General features: G+C 35.6%; 2 protein-coding genes across 6 annotated transcripts in view; one reads left to right on the top strand and one right to left on the bottom strand.

Annotated features, from left to right (window-relative positions):
- Positions 1-5,231: 5,231 nt before the first annotated feature.
- LOC110449716 (protein LSM12 homolog) lies at positions 5,232-15,691 on the bottom strand. The gene is made up of 5 exons (XM_021496759.1): positions 15,514-15,691; positions 14,018-14,151; positions 9,882-9,991; positions 7,248-7,374; positions 5,232-6,024 (listed from the first exon to the last, which is right to left on the bottom strand). The coding sequence occupies exons 1-5, from the start codon at positions 15,644-15,646 to the stop codon at positions 5,935-5,937; spliced, it is 594 nt and encodes a 197-aa protein (XP_021352434.1). The 5' UTR covers positions 15,647-15,691; the 3' UTR covers positions 5,232-5,934.
- A 3,981-nt stretch (positions 15,692-19,672) lies between these two features.
- The window catches only part of LOC110449717 (hemicentin-1-like), a 31,027-nt gene continuing 30,007 nt past the window's right edge, over positions 19,673-20,692 (top strand). For 2 of the 5 annotated variants that reach the window (XR_002462883.1, XM_021496763.1), the window contains exon 1: positions 19,673-20,092. Coding sequence is in view for 4 of the 5 variants with exons in the window: in XM_021496763.1 (XP_021352438.1) it covers positions 20,017-20,092 (76 nt within the window). In the remaining variant the exon portion in view is untranslated. The remainder of the gene's footprint in view (positions 20,093-20,692) is intronic. The other 3 variants (XM_021496761.1, XM_021496760.1, XM_021496762.1) reach the window with 3 other exon arrangements.

The raw sequence follows: 20,692 nt of genomic DNA on the forward strand, positions 1-20,692 counted from the left end.
TTTCATAGCTTACAACAGAAATTGATATTAAGCGCCATCAAGAAAACTGTATTTAAGCGGTGTATAGCTAAGATGCAAGGCTATTAAATATTTCTAATTGCTGACTTTGACCTCTATTCAAGGTGACAGGCAATGTAGTTTAGAGAATAGTAATATGACTAGGACAGTAATTAATATGAATGAAAAGTTATCATGGAAGTTTAAGATCCAACAGCTATATATAGATTGATCGGCTTTCCGTATCTACATGTAATATTTAACTGGTGATTCGACGTATTTCTTGTGATCATTCTGTGTGCGAGCCTTCGATTTTGTCAGAAATTCAAATGCTGTAGAAAAGTTAAATCAACGTTATTCATTTAATTAATTTTGGTTTCGAAGATGAGGTATAAAACCAACAGTGAATAAGTACTGGATAGGATGTCCATTATACACGTATCAGAGCATCTTGTGGAATAGTGCCCTTGTTCCCGTCCTCGGAATTCCAGGGTTATACCTCACTTAAACTTACGTTTTCTGCAGCACTGGAATATATGTCATAACGAAATTGAAGGCTCTGTACCGAAACCTTGTGGACGACACAAGTAGATTAGTTTAATCCTGTGATGTTCCTTAAAAGAATCACTCAGCATCTTAGCAGTATTATTTTCCGACTTTGAGGTCGGGTGTCCCTCCTGGAATCTTTAAATGACAGGTATCAGCCTAACAACTCAAAAATTGTTCATCGCCATTAAAAAAAAAAAAAATCGAACTAGAACTAGTCGTTTGAGCTTTATCTAGATGCATTTGTGCAAGTAGCTGTATCTAAGAAAATATAAAAACACAATAAAAAATGACAAAAGAGAGGGATCTTTGTGCCCACCATTGTACCATCTTCATTAGTTCTTTGTCAGTTTGATCTTTTCTCTTCTTTTTTTTTATCTGTTTTGTCGAGTCATGATCACAGTAAATGCACGTTGAGGTAACTTTTGATCTAAACTTAATACTGCTGTGTATATAAGACAACCTTCAAAGTAAGATTGTTGTTTCACATATTTACTGGAAATCTAACCAATCATTGCAATATGAGAAAGATCTATTAAGTTGTTCCCTCAGGCATCTTGTTTTTTTATGATCACTCTCAAAATAAAACATGTAAAACTGAGGATCAAGGGGAACCTACATATCAAATTTATTAAGATTTGTCAGGTTTTTCCGTAGAAAGAGCACTAAAGTCACCTGTCAGCCATATCAGTCTAAAAATAAAACAAGCAAAATAAAGGACCATGGGGAACCTACATAACCAACCCCAGAAAGATCCTTTGAACTTTAACTGTCAAAATCCAAGATGGTAGCCTGTCGGCCATTTTGTTTATCTGATCAGTCTCAAGAGGAAACATCCGCAACTACAGACCAAGGGGAATTTTCATATCAAACTTGAAAAAGATCCCTTCAGCACTTTGAGAAATAGCGATAACAAATCTTCACTGTCAAAATCCAAGTTGGCTGCCTGTCGGCCATTTTGTTTATCTGATCAGTCTCAAAAGTAAACATGCACAACAACGAACTAATGGGAACGTTCATATCAAACTTGGGAAAGATTCCTTCAGCACTTTCTGAGAAATAGCGATAACAAATATTATCTAAGGATGGATGACTGACGACGGACGGAAGGACGACAGACCAGGGATGAAGTGCGATTTAAATAGCCCACCATCAGAGGCTTAAAAGACAAAAACAACATCAAGCAAGTCATTTTGAAAATCTGTTTTGTTTATTTTTATCACCTTTCCTGTTTACTGGTAAATAACCACATATCTATCATCTTCTGTCCTGTTTACTGATGTAACCACAGACATCTTTTGGATCAGTAAACAAATCAAATGTTTCGTGTATGAAAAAATAATAAAAGAAAACTGTTTATGATTTCATTATGAGTAAAAACAATAAAAAAAAATGTTTATTTGTTTTTTTGTCAATTTGCATTTCAATAAAATTAATTATATAGTCGCAAATTCCAGTCTGTGATTACTTTTCTGCATAAATTCATTTTAAGCAGTGCTAATAAACAATCAATATTTTTTTCTTGCAAAATATCAAGATAATTTTAAGAAGCTCCTCACGAATGACTTGATGGCTAAAGGGAAATAACTCGCTCGTAATTTCAGCCGTTTTTTTCCTGGCAAGAAAAATAATAAATTCCGCTTACATAGTTTCCATCCACTGTTGCAAATAATAACCATATGGGGATAAATTTGAATTCAGTTTGATAAATATTTAAGAATTTACCTCTGATCAAAATACCATCGTTGAAGACCATTATGACAAATTAATCTTTACAAAGTACCTGTAATAAGTAATGCTAACAGTGTCCCTTTTTGAATTACTGTAAACATAAGCGTATTTGCAACAAATTTGTATCAATTCCACCGGTCTTGTGAACTTGCTTCTTGAAGATAACTTGTGGACTTGTATTCTAGAACTTCACAAGACATACCTCCTTCCTGCTAACTTGCGGAGTCATCCTTGGACAACATATTTTGGACAATATTATTTGTGGTTGGGAAAAGAAAGATATGCTATCACACTTAATGACGATCACGAGTTTCCTGAAACAACTTGACTTACTGTATAAAAGGATAATGGATTGTGAAATTCTATTCAATATACCTGGAGTAATTAATATAGCATTCCATTTCTTCTAGTAACCATAGTTACTGTTAAATAAAATTACTTGAAACCAAAGTTACATGCAGCAATTTGTGTCCACCCAATTTTTTATGCCATAAATAGCCCTTCTTTTTTTCCAGAACAAAATTATTTTGGGACAGATTTATCAATTTGTTAAACAAAACATATCACAACCATACCAAAACATCTTTTTGCTCATCTGCACACCATGCTAAAGGAAATAGATCTTTATTTGGTAAAGCTAGATGACTTTTTGTAGAGGAAAAAGTAGCAATCCAGCTTTAAGCACAACTTTTGTTATGGAACATACCAAATATTTTTGCTCATATTTATTTACAATGCAGATCTTTTGTTTTTTATCATTTTTTTCCACTTTTCAATTGTTTCTCTTTTAATTTTAATTCAACTTCCAAACTATTATATCAAAACGTATTCTCTCGCATGCGGATAGAGTTGTTCAAGAATTAACCATATGGGAGAGTTGGGAGGCACTTTCTCAGAGCCCCAACCCAACCATCCATGAAATATTGAAGATAGTCCGATCTAGATTTAACCCTATCACTCAAAATATGTGAATACATGTGCTTCCCATCTGCCCCATACAATTTATTACGGAATAATCCTTATTAAGAATTCAGTCATTGCTATCAAAAAATGACTTTATATCACAAAAAGTCCTATTAAGAAACCCATAAACAGAACAGTTGAGGAGAAGAGGAGATCTTCAAGAGAAGTCAACAGTTATAAGTATGAAAGATTGAGAAGAAGCTGTAACAGGGCGGCCCAGCAGCCAAGGAAAGTAACACATACAAGTACATACAATTGGACAGAACAAAAGACAAAGATGTTGAGAATTTACATAACATGAAATTTTACTTCCAGCTTCAGTTTCATTATCAGTTTTCATCACTTTAAAATGACAAATATCTGGCTTCTCTTCTAGATAGTTTTTAGAAAAACGTAAAAAGAAACAGCTAAATCATTGTGAACATTTGGCGGAAATTTTGATCGCCATACAATTCTCCTGGGGCACGTACGTAGTCCATCATGTAACCATATTTATGATTGGCCTTCTTATAACCAATTTTTGTAATAAATATTGAACTGTTAGATATCATACACTTTGTGTATTGATTATCGATACATATCTCACCCTTTTAATTAGTTGGTCCTACTTTTATAACTGATGATAGAACATTAAGGCTACATACGTTACCTGACTGTGACATGCCTCACCTATCCAAAATAATTCCACATAGGGGAGATAACTCTAATATGAAGGTATTTTGTATAAGGTAGCATATGTATCCTTAATGCCCACACTTGCTTAAATTAAATAAGTTGTATTTCATTATGAATTTTGGAAATGAACTTCAAGCGAACTGAAAAGTTGTGACAATGGAAACTGAAACCTCGGTTTATTATTTTTTTAAATCTTAAATACACCTTCTCACTTTCAAAACCTAAGATTTTATTCGTTACTTAATTAACCAGTACAGGTACTGTTAGGATAATCTTATCATAGCGCAATTTTGTTACGGTCAACGTATCAGCGCATTATTGTGTTTTCTTTTAACAGTGCCCCATATGATTGTAGATAAATTTTACCTTTACATAATTAATCACTGGAACATCAGTGTAAAATTTCACACTGAAAGTTTAACATTTACTGTGATCAATTATTTTGTATAATAACTCAAGAGTTTTAAAACATGTAAAATGTGTACAGTACCAATTAGTGGAGACTTTTTTTTAAGAATAATCTATAATTGTGCTCATACGGAAGTCTTTGCTACACAAAAATGGCTTAATTATGACCATGATGGGTAAAGAAATTCAAGCAATTCATATTTCAGTGAAAATTAAACAAAATCTATTTCCATGATAATCAGGATTTTATCATTCATGTACCATATTTATCCACCAATAAGCCCAAACCCTGAAATAAGCCCATCCAAAATATTGTAGTTTAGCGCTTTCACCACTGTAGACCATAATCGACTCGCCCAGATCAATGCATGGTAGAGTCTACTAAAGTTACATAGGGGTGAAAGGGTTAGTAGAAATTCAAAAAAATGCTTCTTTAATAGTCCCGATGTAACCCCACCCCAACTTTGAGTAGATATTATGTGTTGGCCCCTCCCTGAGCTTACTGCAGGATATATACAATAGTTTCATACATATCTTTTACCTGCTCAAAAAAAATATTGTTTCCAACTTCCTCCATCAATGATTGTTAAGTAAAAAAATATCAAAAAGACATAACTGGATTGGAAATAATGGCTAGTGACAGTTTTGAGACAAAGACTAATTTTTGGCCATGTTTCACTCATCCACCCCTGAAATTGCATAATGAACTATTCCAACCTTAAAACTGAAGAGTTCAAATGTGTCTTCAGGGGTGAACGAGTTAATCTAGTCAGACAGTCAAAACTTCCAAGTTCTCTCTGTGCCTGCCAGCATTTTTTTTATTTGCCATGATCATGAGCTCATAAAATGAAAAAGAAAAAATATGGAAATAAAGCAACTTAAAGCAGATAGAATTTTTTTTTACAGAAAAATGAATAACCTTGAAATTTATATCATGTTTTACTTGATAAATATTTTTTCCTAAGAAAAAAATATGTTCATGTATGTCTGCAACCACTAAATAAAAAGGTAATGCTTCAATACTACCCAAAGGAATTTAAAGAGTAAGCATTACCTGGTGCCAGTCGTACAGATTTTACTTCAGTTTTGATACTAAAATTCTTAAGTTAATTATTTCTTACCAATGATATATGTTTCTTAATGCATACAAAGAATGGAACTATGTATTCAGCATGTCAAAAAAAGGCTGAAGCAAGATTTCTTTGTCAAGCTGTGTACGAAAGAAATGCACACTCAATCTGCACAGCTCATGATCAATAAGAACTGATATTGAAATAACATGTTCATGTATTTTCTTCTAATTTGGGTAAACCATTCTTTGTCAAAAAGAAAAAAATATATATATTAAATAAATGAACATTGTATGTCTTTCTAAATTCATGACTATTTTAATTCACTATACTTTGTTCCCCCCCCCCCCCTATTTTACTATCAGTATGCAATCTTTTTACTTGCAATCTACTTAAATGTATGTGTCTTAAAAAAAAAAATAGTCGTCAAAATTAGATAGACACACAATATATCACGTCCTCACTGAAGTGTATATTTCATGTATGAGAATAAGGGTATGCAGTGTTGAGGTGTAGAACTTGTTCCTTTCAGGGTAGGGTTGCTTCACGAAGACACAGGCGAGGCCGACGATGGGGACATTGATTTGCGCGATTCTGATTTTTGTCCTTCCTCTGTTATATGGTGTTTATGAACCTAAAACGAAATTGGTCATTGTAGGCATTGGCAATCAGCAAACAGGTTTTTTTTTTTACGTTTTTGCGTTATTGTAAAAATTGGAACTTTTCCTAGAATTTCTAATTTGTAATGTTAATATTTTATATTCCATGTCAAAAATTCTTATTTTAACATTCTCAGGTTTATATACCATAAAAACTCAAATCCCAACAATTCATTTCTGCACACAGCTATCATAAAATGGGCAAATTATCGTTTACTGTGTAAAATTTATTTGATAACTCTAGTCCCTATAAAAGATAAATTTACCAAATCTCACTTAATTTACACACATACACATGTACAATATCCGTGAGTTCTGAAGGTTTATTTTAAACAGTCAAACTGAAATCTGTCTGGAGTTTCGACACTCTGAACACATTAGTCTTGATATGACATATATTCTGTCCCGTCACACAACAATAGTAATAATATAAATAATAACTTGAGGATCTTGTATACCCTTTATCACAATTGTGTAACCTAGTTCATAGGTTGTCTCAAAGCGGTTCACAAATTATTATCCGTGGTTGTAATTATAGGGCCTTTGCAACCAGTCAATATCTTTCTCAACTTCCCGGGGAGCATACAGCCGGTGCTGCCATTTAGCTGTTCACAGCTAGCCTAGCACTCAGCAATTCAAGCACTGCCCAACCACGTACTTATTTACAGCTGAGTAGACTGGAACAATCGGAGTAAAGTATCATGTTCAAAGATACAACACAGTGACGTGACTCGACTTAAACCCGCAACCTTTTGGTCACAAGCCCCATGAAATTAAGGGGAAGGTTCTGTATATGTATGAAGAAATGTAGTGGAATTCTGGAGCGTTTCGTCGCAGTGGGATTCCATCATTGGAGGTCACACAAAGAGGCACCTGACAGCAGTACTAGTCCTAACAGTGTTATTTTAGAATGTTGTGAAAGTTAAACAATTAAACAAAAATAAATTTTATCTTTATGACCTTGACATTTCACCAAGAAACATCCAAAGTACAAACACACACAAATCGATGGTAAACACTGTTTTTCTTCTATCTTCATTGTGGATCTATTCAAACTTTGGAACTTCAATTGGATTTTCATTGTGGTGAGAAATTTAGTTTCAAAATCCCTAGTATGTAGTAGATTTATATACATAGTATACAACACAAAGTCCCATCAACTGAACACAGTCCAGGACTACGATCTTTGGGTACTTACTATTTTTCTTACGTGACTTAACAGTTGTCCTTCCCTGCCCCTGCAGTCTTCCACGCTGTAGGGTGGGCGTATCGACACCTCTTCCATCACAATGATATTCTTGCCCTCCCATCTAGAATCGTTCAGTCTGTTGACAAGAATAAACTCTATGTAAATATAGACATGTAAAAGGCCAAATAAAAACATATGTGTTTTTCTTGTTTCGACTCCAACTCCGGGGGTGGGGTGGGTGGGGATGGTGGTGGGGGGATGGGAGGGTTGCAGTTTAAGCCAACACTGACATCACAGACTGGATTCTCCACTCCTAGACTACAGATGGTCACACTAATCTACAAATCCCAACCTATATATATCATAACTTGAATTATCTATAACTACTCATATTCGCTACTATCTTCAAATAAAACTCTGACACTGACCACGAGCCAAGGCTAATAAAATTCATAGCAAATTATATGCATACGCAAAACAATTAAACGGCTAATAAATGCATAACAGTGACTGTGAAAAACAAATAAAATGTATTAGGGTGACACCGTCGGCATGAAAAATTAGGGTCGGTCAGGAAACGGGATACACAGGTATAATTTTATTTGGCCTAAATACATTGTGTAGTTCTTCATTTAAGTGATTTTGAAAGGTGCAAGGTAATTTTCCATGCACATGACCATCACAATTCAAATTTATGTCAAGATAGATAAAAATATGTGTAAAACTTTGTAAAACTCTACCATCCAAACTTTCTGAAGAAAATCCTTACATTTTGCCAAACCTATAGCTATAAGCTGGCGATTTCAAGTGTTATAAATTCAACATCACTGACTTTTGATAAATTTTGACATGACATTAACAAATCTATACCACTAATTGCTCCCTCATCACAATATACATATTGGATTTAGACTAACTTGAACTTTTAGGTCGAGGTGAAGGTCATGATGACGTAAATTCAAGAGACCATTGGCCTGTATCGCTCATCTGAATATTAAAGCAGTCATAGCAAAATATTCTCATAAACTATTATACTGTGCTACAAATATTTCACTCACACACTTTGTCAGCTCTATCTGTTGAAGCTATCAGAAAATGTTATTATATGATTATATACTTTTTGGTTCTTCTTCAGAAGTTGTTTGAACTGTTTGACATATTTGTCCCTGTGACCTTGTCAGTGGTAGGTCAAGGTCATTTTCCTTCTTAAACTTTGTCATGCTCAATCTACAGAAGTACCAGCCAAATGTTTAGATTATATACTTTTTAGTTCTTCAGAAGAAGTTGTTTAAAGTGTTTGACACATTTGACCCCTGTGACCTTGAAAGAAGGCCAAGGTCATTTTCGTTTTCAAGCTTTGATGGGCTCCATACCAACGAAGCTTTCAGCTAAATATCATGACTCTAAACCTGTCCATTCTTCAGAAAAAGTTGTTTAAAGGAAAAGTTGATGGACAGACGACAGTTGCTGCACCATGACATCAGTCATCATATAATAACATTTTCTGGTAGCTTCAACTGATGGAGCTGACAAAGTTTGTGAGTGAAATATTTGTAGTAAAGTATAATATTTAATGAGAATATTTGGCTATGACTGCTTTTAGGGTGGTTGGGTGGTGCAGTGGATAGTGCACTTGCCTTTCACCAAGGCGGCCGGGGTTCGATTCCCCGATCGGATGGGAAAAGGTATGGGGTCACCTGCCCGATCACGTGGGTTTTCTCCGGGTACTCCGGTTTCCTCCCACACTAAGACCCCCCGTGTGCTAACATCCGGGCCAACAAGAGTGATTAATATAAGATGAAATAACTTGTTTCATAATTGTTGTAAAATAAATAGAGTTTATATCTATATGACATAAGCTCAGATCACTTGCCCTTTAAATCAGGGCAGGTAAGCTAATAATGCACGGCCGATCTTCTGTAGAATTACTTAAAGTTTCAGAAGATACGACTTCAACACTTTTAACTTTATTATTCACATCCAAGACAAGACTTCACTGAAAAGATTGCACTTATATGAGTAATTTTACTAGTAGACTGCAAAGTTATTCTCTTTTATATCTTCAATAAAATCATTACTCTAGATATGAGACCACAGGAAGCCTGCAGACTCCAAGCAATTAGTGTCTGGAATGGTCAACTTGAATTTCATTCTCATGTCGGTTCAGACAAGGACTTGACTGTAAAAAGCTTAATATTTCGTTTGGGATTTAATTTCTTTTATTTCGTGGTTTGATAAAAACGACGAAATATAAACGAAAATTTAAACACAGGAAATATAACCAAAACAGTTTTTTTAAATTATTTTTGTAACACAGTTATTGTTACACATTATGTATATATCGCTCTTTGTATATAAGGCACAGAACGTGACGGATTTGACCGATACCCATCCAGAGAGTAAATCTCGCCTGATCTTATATAATTACCTGTACTATATTTACCTGCACCTTCAATTTAAACTTCTTACTCACCAGAAAAAAAATACAGGATATAAAATTCCAAAAATCTGCGCCCATACAAAAGCAATGATATTTAACCCAAACGAAAATATGCTTTCAAAGTATATTCTGTCATGAAAAGTTACGTATAAATATATGCAAATTGGGAGTTTACAGACTTACCCTTAAGAATGTCTACTTACGTTTTCACAATGGAGTTGAACACCTTCTGTCCATCAGCACTTACTCCTATTCCAATGTAATTCACTTGCTGTTTTTTTGCATCCAGGTTTTCCCTCAATCGGGCTGTAATCTACAGAATACATCATAAGTAGGCAAAGGGTTACAGCTGCAGTCATATCATGATGTACATGTATGTTCACAACATCGATGTTGCTCTGTTGATGATGTCATAAAAACACGTACCATCGGTAGGGTAGTTAAGCACATCCCACCCTTCGTGATACACATGTTTTCTTTTATGTATTTTGTTTTGTCATAGCCGCATTGCGTTTCGGACATTTCATTTATAGTTACATCCGGTAAACATTTCTTTATATGAAATTTCCTCAAAACCAGACAAGATCTATGTTCTAACCCAACTGGGACCACAATATCTGACTTTCAACTAATCAGAGGCCTCCATTGAGTTGGCATGTAAACAGATTTTGAAATAAGTCATATGTCATATAACAGGGTGTAATTAGACAATACTTTAATTTTCATTCAACTATAAGCTTTTATAAACTTAGAAACCAATTTTTAACAATTTATGAAAACTTCACCACAGAATATGATAATCTATAAGCTAGCTGTACCATTTCTTAGGACCGCAGGGGTCAAATCAACCTCATTCAATTAAGAAATGTTTGTTCTTCCTCAATAATGTTTTTGACCAAATTTTGTACAATCCACTCAGGCAATTACGGGATATTAGCGTCTTAAAGCAAAATATTAGATAATTTTCCTCTTTGGGGCCCTGTCTTCCTAGCCCCAGGGGTCTAACAAGTCTCATTTATTTAGGAAATGATTGCCCTTCCCCAATGAAGTTTCAGGGCAAATTTGGTTGAAATCTTCTCTGGCGTTTAGACAGAGATGCGTTTTAAAGCAAATTTAGCTAAGTTCCCCTTCAGGGCCCCGCCCCCCTGGCCTCAGGGGTCGAACCAACCTCATTTATTTAAGAAATGATTGCCCTCCCCTAGTGATGCTTCAGACTGAATTTGGTTGAAATCAGCTCACTGGCATTAAGTAGGAGATGCGTTTTAAGCAAATTTAGCTAAGTTCCTCTTCAGGGCCCCGCCCCCCTGGCCCCAGAGGTTGAACCAACCTCATTTATTTAAGAAATGATTGCTTTTACCTAGTGATGCTTCAGACTAAATTTGGTTGAAATCCTCCTCGGCATTTGGGAGGATAGGTTTTTAAGAAAAAGTTGACGACGGACGCTGCGCCACGGCATAAGCTCACTATGGTCCAAGTGAGCTAACAATAGTACATGAGCGTGACGATATGTCAACACCAGATATCAAGACTTAACTGGGAAATGTGTTATCACACGTACTTCACATATAAAGATTCCGATACAAAGACATAAACAGACTCACAGAAAGACACTGACATGAGACAAGACGACTCTTTTAAAATTTTATAAAATGCAAAAAAAATATTCATTAAATCTTTCTTTTTTTCAATTTTCAACTATTTTTGTATTAAACTTTGTGTCCTGTTTGCTTTTAGCTTGTAGATAATCACTTTTATTCATACAATTTCAATAAAAATCACTTAGTGTGTTTTATATGTTTTGTGATAAATAGAATATTTGTAAGGTTAATTAGCAATGCTTTTTTTTATTGTTGTTGTTACTTTTCTGAACAATGACGCATACCTAAAAAAGGAAAATATCAAAATTGCTGAAAACTCCATTTTTTGGTATTTTTCCAAAAAAATCCCTAGTCTACCGGAATGCTTAGATTATCATAAAATCACCTCTAAATAGTTGCATAACTATTATGTGGAAGTTTCAATGAATTTCGCAGGTTAATTGCAAAAGGGTGGAACCTCTTTAAGGCTGACTTGCAGCCAATCTAGACCTATATATGATAACAAATCAAAATGCCATAACTGAATATCCTATTTTGATAGCTTTACTACGTACTGTGATCTAATATTATCATACTGTAAATCTATTTATCAAAGTGCATTCAAATTTTAACGCACTATAGAATTTTAACAGATTTGCACATTGATGAATTGGCACATCCACAAAATATTTAGGAGATCGAACAATTACACAGGAACTTCAAATTGCGTAATTTTGCAATCATAACCTAGCACAATATTCAATGTGCGAAAAAGTGCTAAAATTTGACTTCTTTTAAAACATCTGTGTTTAAAGTTTTGCAATACATAGTATTGGATACCAGCTATAACAGATTTAACTTACATGGATCAAATCATTAACTGTAAAATGTGTAAATTAGTATTTTACTTAGGTAATCACATGTACACGTACAAGAAACCCCAGTCAAAATCTACCATGAAATCAATGCACTTGCATAATTTGGGAAATCGCGCGTGCACAAATTTCGTTTATGGAAGCTGCCATTATGGATCAACCGGATGTAGAACAATTTCCAATAAATTTAATCCATTTCAATACAGAAACAAACAGTCTCAGATAATATTTCTTTTCTTTTTCAATTTTGACTATTTCTTTTATTATTATGACATAATATCGCAGATTAAAACAATCAAAATGCGCGTTGCAAATAAGTCGTGTTAGAATATTATTTTGTAGCCAATTAAACATACAATCTATTAGAAACGGTCTTGAATAATATTTCTTTTCTTTTTCAATTTTAACAATTTCTATGACATAACGCCGATTTCTTGGCACATTTTTAACTATAAAGATCTAACTCAGCTCACAGATAAAACCTGTGTACAATGTCATAAGTCATTATGGCGTCATAATCGATATTTTCGAAATTTTATACTGATGACAAACAGTGTGGTTTAGTAAGACGGTACATGTTATCAAGAATATATGTCACGCATCTTAGTTTTGAGATTCTGCTGTAGGCTACAAGATGCGTATAGTTACATATGAAATACATGTTGTTTATTTTACACAGTCAAATAGGAAAATTCACAATTATTAAGTTTTTAATCAAATATAAGAAAAATAAGAGGAAAAAAAAATTGGATCTCTTGCAAATATTTTGCTTATTTTAATACAAAAACAGGAATAATTGCCATACTTTATTTATGTTACAAGACGTAGGATTGCCCATGTAGCTATAGGGAAACATGATAATTTGTTTCGCAGTGTGATCAATCATGTTTCAGTCAAGAATTATATCATGGAAAACAAACAAACATTTTCTCTTTAATACAACAGGGACACTAAATGTATTATTACATCTGTCAGTAGAGAACATACAGATATCTTCTGTACCTGTCAGTAAAGAACATACAGATATCTTTTGTACATGTCAGTAGAGAACATACAGATATCTTTTGTACATGTCAGTAAAGAACATACAGATATCTTCTGTACCTGTCAGTAAAGAACATACAGATATCTTTTGTACATGTCAGTAGAGAACATACAGATATCTTTTGTACATGTCAGTAAAGAACATACAGATATCTTCTGTACCTGTCAGTAAAGAACATACAGATATCTTTTGTACATGTCAGTAGAGAACATACAGATATCTTTTGTACATGTCAGTAAAGAACATACAGATATCTTCTGTACCTGTCAGTAAAGAACATACAGATATCTTTTGTACATGTCAGTAGAGAACATACAGATATCTTCTGTACATGTCAGTAGAGAACATACAGATTTTTTTTGTACCTGTCAGTAGAGAAAATACAGATATCTTTTGTACCTGTCAGTAGAGAACATACATATATCTTTTGTACTTGTCAGTAGAGAACATACAGATATCTTCTGTACCTGTCATTAGAGAACACACAGATACATTTTGTACATGTCAGTAGAGAACATACAGATGTCTTCTGTACCTGTCAGTAGAGAACATACATATATCTTTTGTACCTGTCAGTAGAGAACATACAGATATCTTTTGTACATGTCAGTAGAGAACATTCAGATATCTTTTTTACCTGTCAGTAGAGAACACAGATATCTTTTGTAAATTAACCTTTTGACCATGTAGTATGTTTTTCTATTTATACACAGTGATTTTTTTTTGTAGAAAGGTCGCTGGATATTTTTTTTCTGAAAATCAATTCAAAAACTTCTTTATTTTCCAAAATCAACAGGCACGGGCCCCTGTGGGAAAGCGACAGGAAAGTCATAGAAACATACCTTCTGTAAGTTAAGACTGGTCAATGCTGGGGCTGGCTCATCAGACTCCTGAATGACTTTGAGGTCACTCACATAAGCCAGGTTCAGCATGCGGATATCATGCTTGTTGTGTTTAGCACTTGCAGCTAAAGATTCTTGGCAATGGTAAAGGAAACAAATTCAATGCATTCGAAAGACAGTGACAGAACAGATTAGGGAATCACCACCTCGAACCGATAAACAGTAGACAATCTAGCTACATGTAGCAATTATCAAATAATATGCATGAATGAAAACTTCAAGCTCAAAGATTATGGAACAGAATACGCAATGGGGCAATACCATTTTAAAGTAACAAATTTCCACATCCCCATGTCTGTCACTTTCGATATTCCAGGGGTTACGCTCACTTACGCTCTGCACCCAATATGTCAAAGCAAAATTGAAGGCATGCAACTAGCTATTTGATTGGTTTTAGGTGAAGAAAACCCTGACCAACAAATAGGCTGATACCTGTCCTTTAAAGATTATACATCTAGGATCAACAACCGACTTCAAAGCCAGTCAATTTTACTGTTATTTGATCATGACCGAGAGATTATTTGATTTTTATCGTTATAAATCTCGGATTTAGTTCCTACAGGAATTAACACTGATCGAGCCTTCGATTTTGTCATGACATAGTCCAGGGATGCAGAGGGCGAGAGAGTGCGCTTTCTTCCACAACCACTGTAGGTTTCCTCACTCATGACTCATTGGAAAAACCTGCTAGGAGTTGGTAAACATTTTTGGTTACCCACTAGTGGGTAACACCCTCGACATGAGTTCATTGGTCAATCTTTTATGATGTCACGTTACAATGCTTTTCGACATCATGCCCCATGTCAATTGTTTCCCCAGAAACAGGTCCCCAAACTAGTGATGATTAGTTATCACGTTTATCTAATTCTCTCATTAGTTAATTTTCTAATTGTGAAAGACACTTGGTAAACCTTGTGTCTTGATACAATTTGAAGATTAACAGACTTGTGTTAAATAAACATGATAACGAACCATATCACTCGTTGGGGAACCTCTATATCCCTGAAGTATCAAATGCATTTCTGTAATCAGCGACATGAACATTTTTTTTTTGCATTTTTAACACCATGCCAGATTCCTTTCTTTTTAAGCAAGCTAAATAAAATAGTGTCTGATTTGGCAATAAACATGTTTTTAAAAGGCACATGTTATACAGTGCAATGTTTAGGGTTCACTCGTATGAGCGCCCAGGTGAAAAATTTGCCGAAGGCAAAACGCACGTATACCTTAATTTTACATTATTTACTGAAAAAAAAAATGCATTTATTTATGAAAGCATACATCTTACATATTTTGTTTGCATGTTAAAAATCTATGAATACCAATAATTAATGACGATCCGATAGCCATTTGTTTTGCATCCCGGTTCGATCCGACAAGTGTGTTGTCATTTTAAGATGGAAAATAGTGGGTGTTGTACACAACGTAAAGGATACTGATTGCAAGCATTTTTGTTTCTTCGTCAAAAGCGAGTACTTCTCCTTGTATTTTCTGGTTATAACATGTCGTACAGCTTACGATACTTCCTATACTGAAGTATTCGCCGTCCTGTGCCATCTCGATCTTCATTTTTCGCTGGACAGCTCTTTTTTCGACAAAGGTGCCGCACCTTCAATAGACATGACTTTTGATTGGTCAATATGCACTCTGTATTCAGTGATACACTAGAAACATTTTTCGTTATATGCTTCATTTCGTTGTTTCTCTAAATATAAGAAATGTTAACGTTAAGAAAACAAATGATTAAGGAAAATTTTATTAGTTAAGTGAATATTATATTTCCAATGGAATATTTGCGCAGCATTTTGTAAATTTTGGTGTTGTACGTTTTGTGTTGTGATTAACCTGAATTATCAGACATCACTGCCGCCGGAACTAAAATGGTTAACGCCTCCTGCTTTACCTAGTCACTGTCACGTGCTGTCCCGGTGTGCTTGTATTAATTGGCAATCAATTATACCGGATACGTATTCGATGTAGTGATAGTATAAACAAATCAATTACGCCCTACTCCCCCATGTGGAGATGGATGCAATCTTTTTAGAAAAGGAGCGGGGACGGAGCAATTTGGCAGCATGCCAAAAAAGGTTAGCTTACGAGGACGGACCCCTTTCCAATGGGAAGAGTGGTCATGGCGCCTCTAAATCAATTTTTATAATCTCAGCTCTATGGTGTTTATTTATTTTCTCCATTTGTGCTTAACTGATCTCGACTTTCTAGGTCCGTGCTTATGATTTATTCCTATTCTTATGGATAGGCCATGTAATTTATATATAATTGTATATGCATATCATGTGGGCTAAATAATATACCGACGGAAGATTGTTAACAGTTTAAAAGAAAATAACAAATGTTTTAGAAGTTTATTAAACCATGCAGAGGCATATAATCGGAGACGTATATATTACAATTAATAAAACCCAAATCTCCAGGTAAATATTCTTTTTATGGGGAAAAGTGGCGAGAGGCAGTTACAGTCCCGGCCCCGTCCACCCTTTCCGGATCCGCCAACCGAATCTATAGACTGGAGTGAATATACTTGGTGGTTTATAAATAAATAGGCAAGATAGTTTAACTATGAAAATTAAATTATATCATTGTCCATTATTATTAAAAGTTTTACTAGTTTTCTTAGTTATCATAGGTGGCTAAATATATGTAGTTCTTAATACAACTGAAACAAATGATGAAAGTCATAATTGTTTCAAATTAGTGACATTAACTTAGTATTCTCCCATTATGAACAAATATTTCTCATCGCAAAAATGCGTTGCTTCAAAGAAGGTGATAAAAGGAATAACAGTAGAGTGCATATGTTCATGAATTGTTTTAATGGTGAATCAAGAACGAAAAACAATTCTTTACATGAAATTATTTTCAATGTTCGGTAATTTATACACTGTTCACGCACGCACGGATACTTAAAGCGAACATAATGGTGACAATAAATGCTTAAAAGACATCATAAAACGCAATGTCTTCTTGACGGAGAGTGTGGTACATGACGGAGTGTGTGATACATGACGGAGTGTGGTACATGACGGAGTGTGTGGTACATGACAGAGGGTGTGGTACATGACAGAGAGTGTGGTACATGACGGAGAGTGTGATACATGACGGAGAGTGTGGTACATGACGGTGTGTGGTACATGACGGAGTGTGGTACATGACAGAGGGTGTGGTACATCACGGAGAGTGTGGTACATGACGGAGAGTGTGATACATGACGTAGTGTGGTACATGACGGAGAGTGTGGTACACGACGGAGTGTGGTACATGACGGAGAGTGTGGTACATGACGGAGAGTGATACATGACGGAGAGTGGTACATGACGGAGTGTGGTACATGACAGAGGGTGTGGTACATGACGGAGAGTGTGGTACATGACGGAGTGTGTGATACATGACGGAGTGTGTGGTACATGACGGAGTTTGTGGTACATGACGGAGTGTGGTACATGACAGAGGGTGTGGTACATCACGGAGAGTGTGGTACATGACGGAGTGTGTGGTACATGACGGAGTGTGGTACATGAAGAAGTGTGGTACATGACGGAGAGTGTGGTACATGACGGAGAGTGTGATACATGACGGAGTGTGGTACACGACGGAGTGTGGTACACGACGGAGAGTGCAAAGAACAGGGAAGTTTATAATAATAATACACAACATTTATATAGCGCTCTATATAATTTGTAAAAATACCCTAAAGCGCTTTGCAACATATGGATAATTGTATTGGTTATATCTGATAAACAAAAAAGAGTACAATCACCATTTTACATTAAGCAAGAAGATAATCATCTCAATGTGCATATAAATCAATAAATAAAGGGTGGTATGTACATGACGTCTGTGCAAAGAGCCTAAAGGCAGATGTAAAGAGGTAGGTCTTTATATCATTCTTTAATTTGGCCAGGGTATTTGATTTTCTAATAGGATATGGTAAGCTATTCCGCAACGTGGCAGAAACCTGCCCAAAGCACCGGTTTCATAGGTCACAGTACGAGATTTTGTGAAACACAACAATAATTCTGTCTCCGACCGTAGTGATCGTGACGGCTGAAGAGGTAACAAGTGAATGCACCAAAATATTGCATGAAGCTGCAGTTATAAACTGCCGGATACAGCCGATGTTCCTGATCTGGTAGCGACAGGATTTGGCAATAGTGTGCACTTGTTTCTCCATGTTGAGTGAACTATCAAAATATACCCCTAGGTTTTCAGCAGCTGGTACAGTCTCAATAGTTCTGGCACCGACCTTGAGCTGCATGAAGAGCCATTGTTTGCTGACACTTTGGGGAAAAGACGGTTATGTTGTTGATCTTAGGTAAAGAATTTTGTTCAGAATTGCAGAAATCATTTGTACGCCGTTGCTTTGCATGCAACATATAACAAAAGTCTACAAAAAACGTAACACGTCCAGATCAATAATCAAAATGGACAAAATCGAAACTCAAACAAAAACCGGAAACATGTACAGTACAACAGGAACAAATGAGACGGTACAACAAAAGGAGAGTGACAGATTCAAAAGGGCAAATACCAGAAATCAAAATAAACCGACGACAAAATAAAAGGAAAAACAACAACGGGAAATGAGGAGACACTAAACAAAAGAAAAGTGATCAATTGAGAGACAGATCAAAGTTAGAACTTGAACACAACCTAACAAAAACAGGAACCGAGGAGGCATCAGCACAAATAAACGTGGCCAATAGAAATAACAGAACAGAAACTGAGAACAAGATTAACGAAACGAAAGTGATCAATTCAGAAATAGATGACAGTGATATTTTATTCTCGTAAAATGCAAATTAGAGTTAGAGAACAATTCTATTGTTAATAATAATAATAATAACAATAATAATTTGAGGTTCTTATATACCGCTTTATCACAACGTAGGTCGTCTCAAAGCGGTTCACAAATTATTATCCGTTTTTATAGGGCCTTTGCAACCAGCCAATACCTTTCTCAGCTCCCTAGGGAGCATACAGCCGGTGCTGCCATTTCGGCGCTCAAAGCAAGCATTCAACAAGACTAGCACTGCCCAACCACGTTCTCATTTACAGGTGAGTAGACTGGAACAAGCGGAGTAAAGTATCTTGCTCAAAGATACAACACGTACAGTGCCGTGCCGTGACGCGAGCCCGCAACCCGAAACCCGCAATCAACGGGACATGGCTATACATACGGTTTGTCATTTTTACCGAAAGTCGATCTAAACCCCTAAAACATGTAAAATTACTCTGAACATCTTAGTTTAGGTCCAAGTATAGCTGTAACAAATGCTCAAGTCCCTGTGGTTCAACACACACTGGGATCTACGGGACCAAATTAAAACATGACGTCACGGTCAGTTTTCTACAGGGGTGATGTGTACAAACCAGGATTAAAAAAAACAATGGCTTTATTTCTGCATTTCTGAGAAAGTCATAACACAATCATGACGGATAAATGTAAAAATAGAAAAAAGTTTATCACTATTTTTCTGCAGGATAAGGACAGGTAGATCAGTGCTGTAATAGGTAACGTGGGCTTAAATATTGAGGTAGAGCCGGAGTCTTTATAAGTCCTACATGACATTTCCAAAAAAAACCGCTATTCTCTTAGTGAGTTGTCTGAGTAATAACATGCATTGTGTTACAATCTATCTCAAAATCAAGTGCTGCATGTAAAAAGATCTTCTGTCAACACACCTACACAAAACAGACCGGGAAACGTATAGCGTGATTCGGATACGCATCAATGATCACATGTTATATATAGAAAATTATTCGGGACAGGGTATTCATGACTTAAAATCAGACCAGGAAGTGAATTTATTCATTTAATATCTAATACAAAATGTATATGTTGAAATAAGGCATAGGGGGTGGAAGAGAGGATTCGGAATAACCCCGATACAAGGAAGCACTGGGCAGGTGGGAATGCAGTTATGATGAGTGAGGACCATTCTAATATCTCTGTCATTTCAATGTTTGGCCTTTTACTAGTACTGTTTTCATCGACAGGTAAGTCTTCTAGATCACTTTAATATTGGTCTTTCATAAAAATATCGATTCATGTTCAACAGTACACCGATATTGCTTTCACTATCTTCTTAAAGGTGTAATTGTTCATTTCCTGAATACAGACATTTATTGTCATGCACTCTATATATAACTTTGAGGGTGTGGTACGTGAGACCGAGACTGGTGCTGGTGCTGGGGTTGGGGCTTGGGCTGGTGCTGGTGCTGGGGTTGGGGTTCGGGCTGGGGCTGGGGCTGGGGCTGGGGCTGGGGTTGGGGCTTCGGTAAGGGCTGGGACTAGAGTGTACCTTAACAATATGATAAATCGCCAGTGGTTTGAAAAACGGTTCTTAATTTGTGATTCAGATTCTTTGTTACCTTGTGCCTTAAGATACAGCGGAAAGTGGACTTCACAGTATGCTATTATGGACATATTATATCAGTACAACAAATGAAATACATCATAATTTTACAGTATGATATAATGTCAAAGCATTGTAAAATACAGTTTATTACAATGAAATACATTATATTCGAATATAGCACGATATCATGACATACATCACGACCCAGTCTGATGTATGCTGATCTGATTCGGATCCC

This window comes from Mizuhopecten yessoensis, unplaced genomic scaffold (genome assembly GCF_002113885.1).
Source record: "Mizuhopecten yessoensis strain PY_sf001 unplaced genomic scaffold, ASM211388v2 scaffold4805, whole genome shotgun sequence".
Lineage (NCBI taxonomy): Eukaryota > Metazoa > Mollusca > Bivalvia > Pectinida > Pectinidae > Mizuhopecten > Mizuhopecten yessoensis.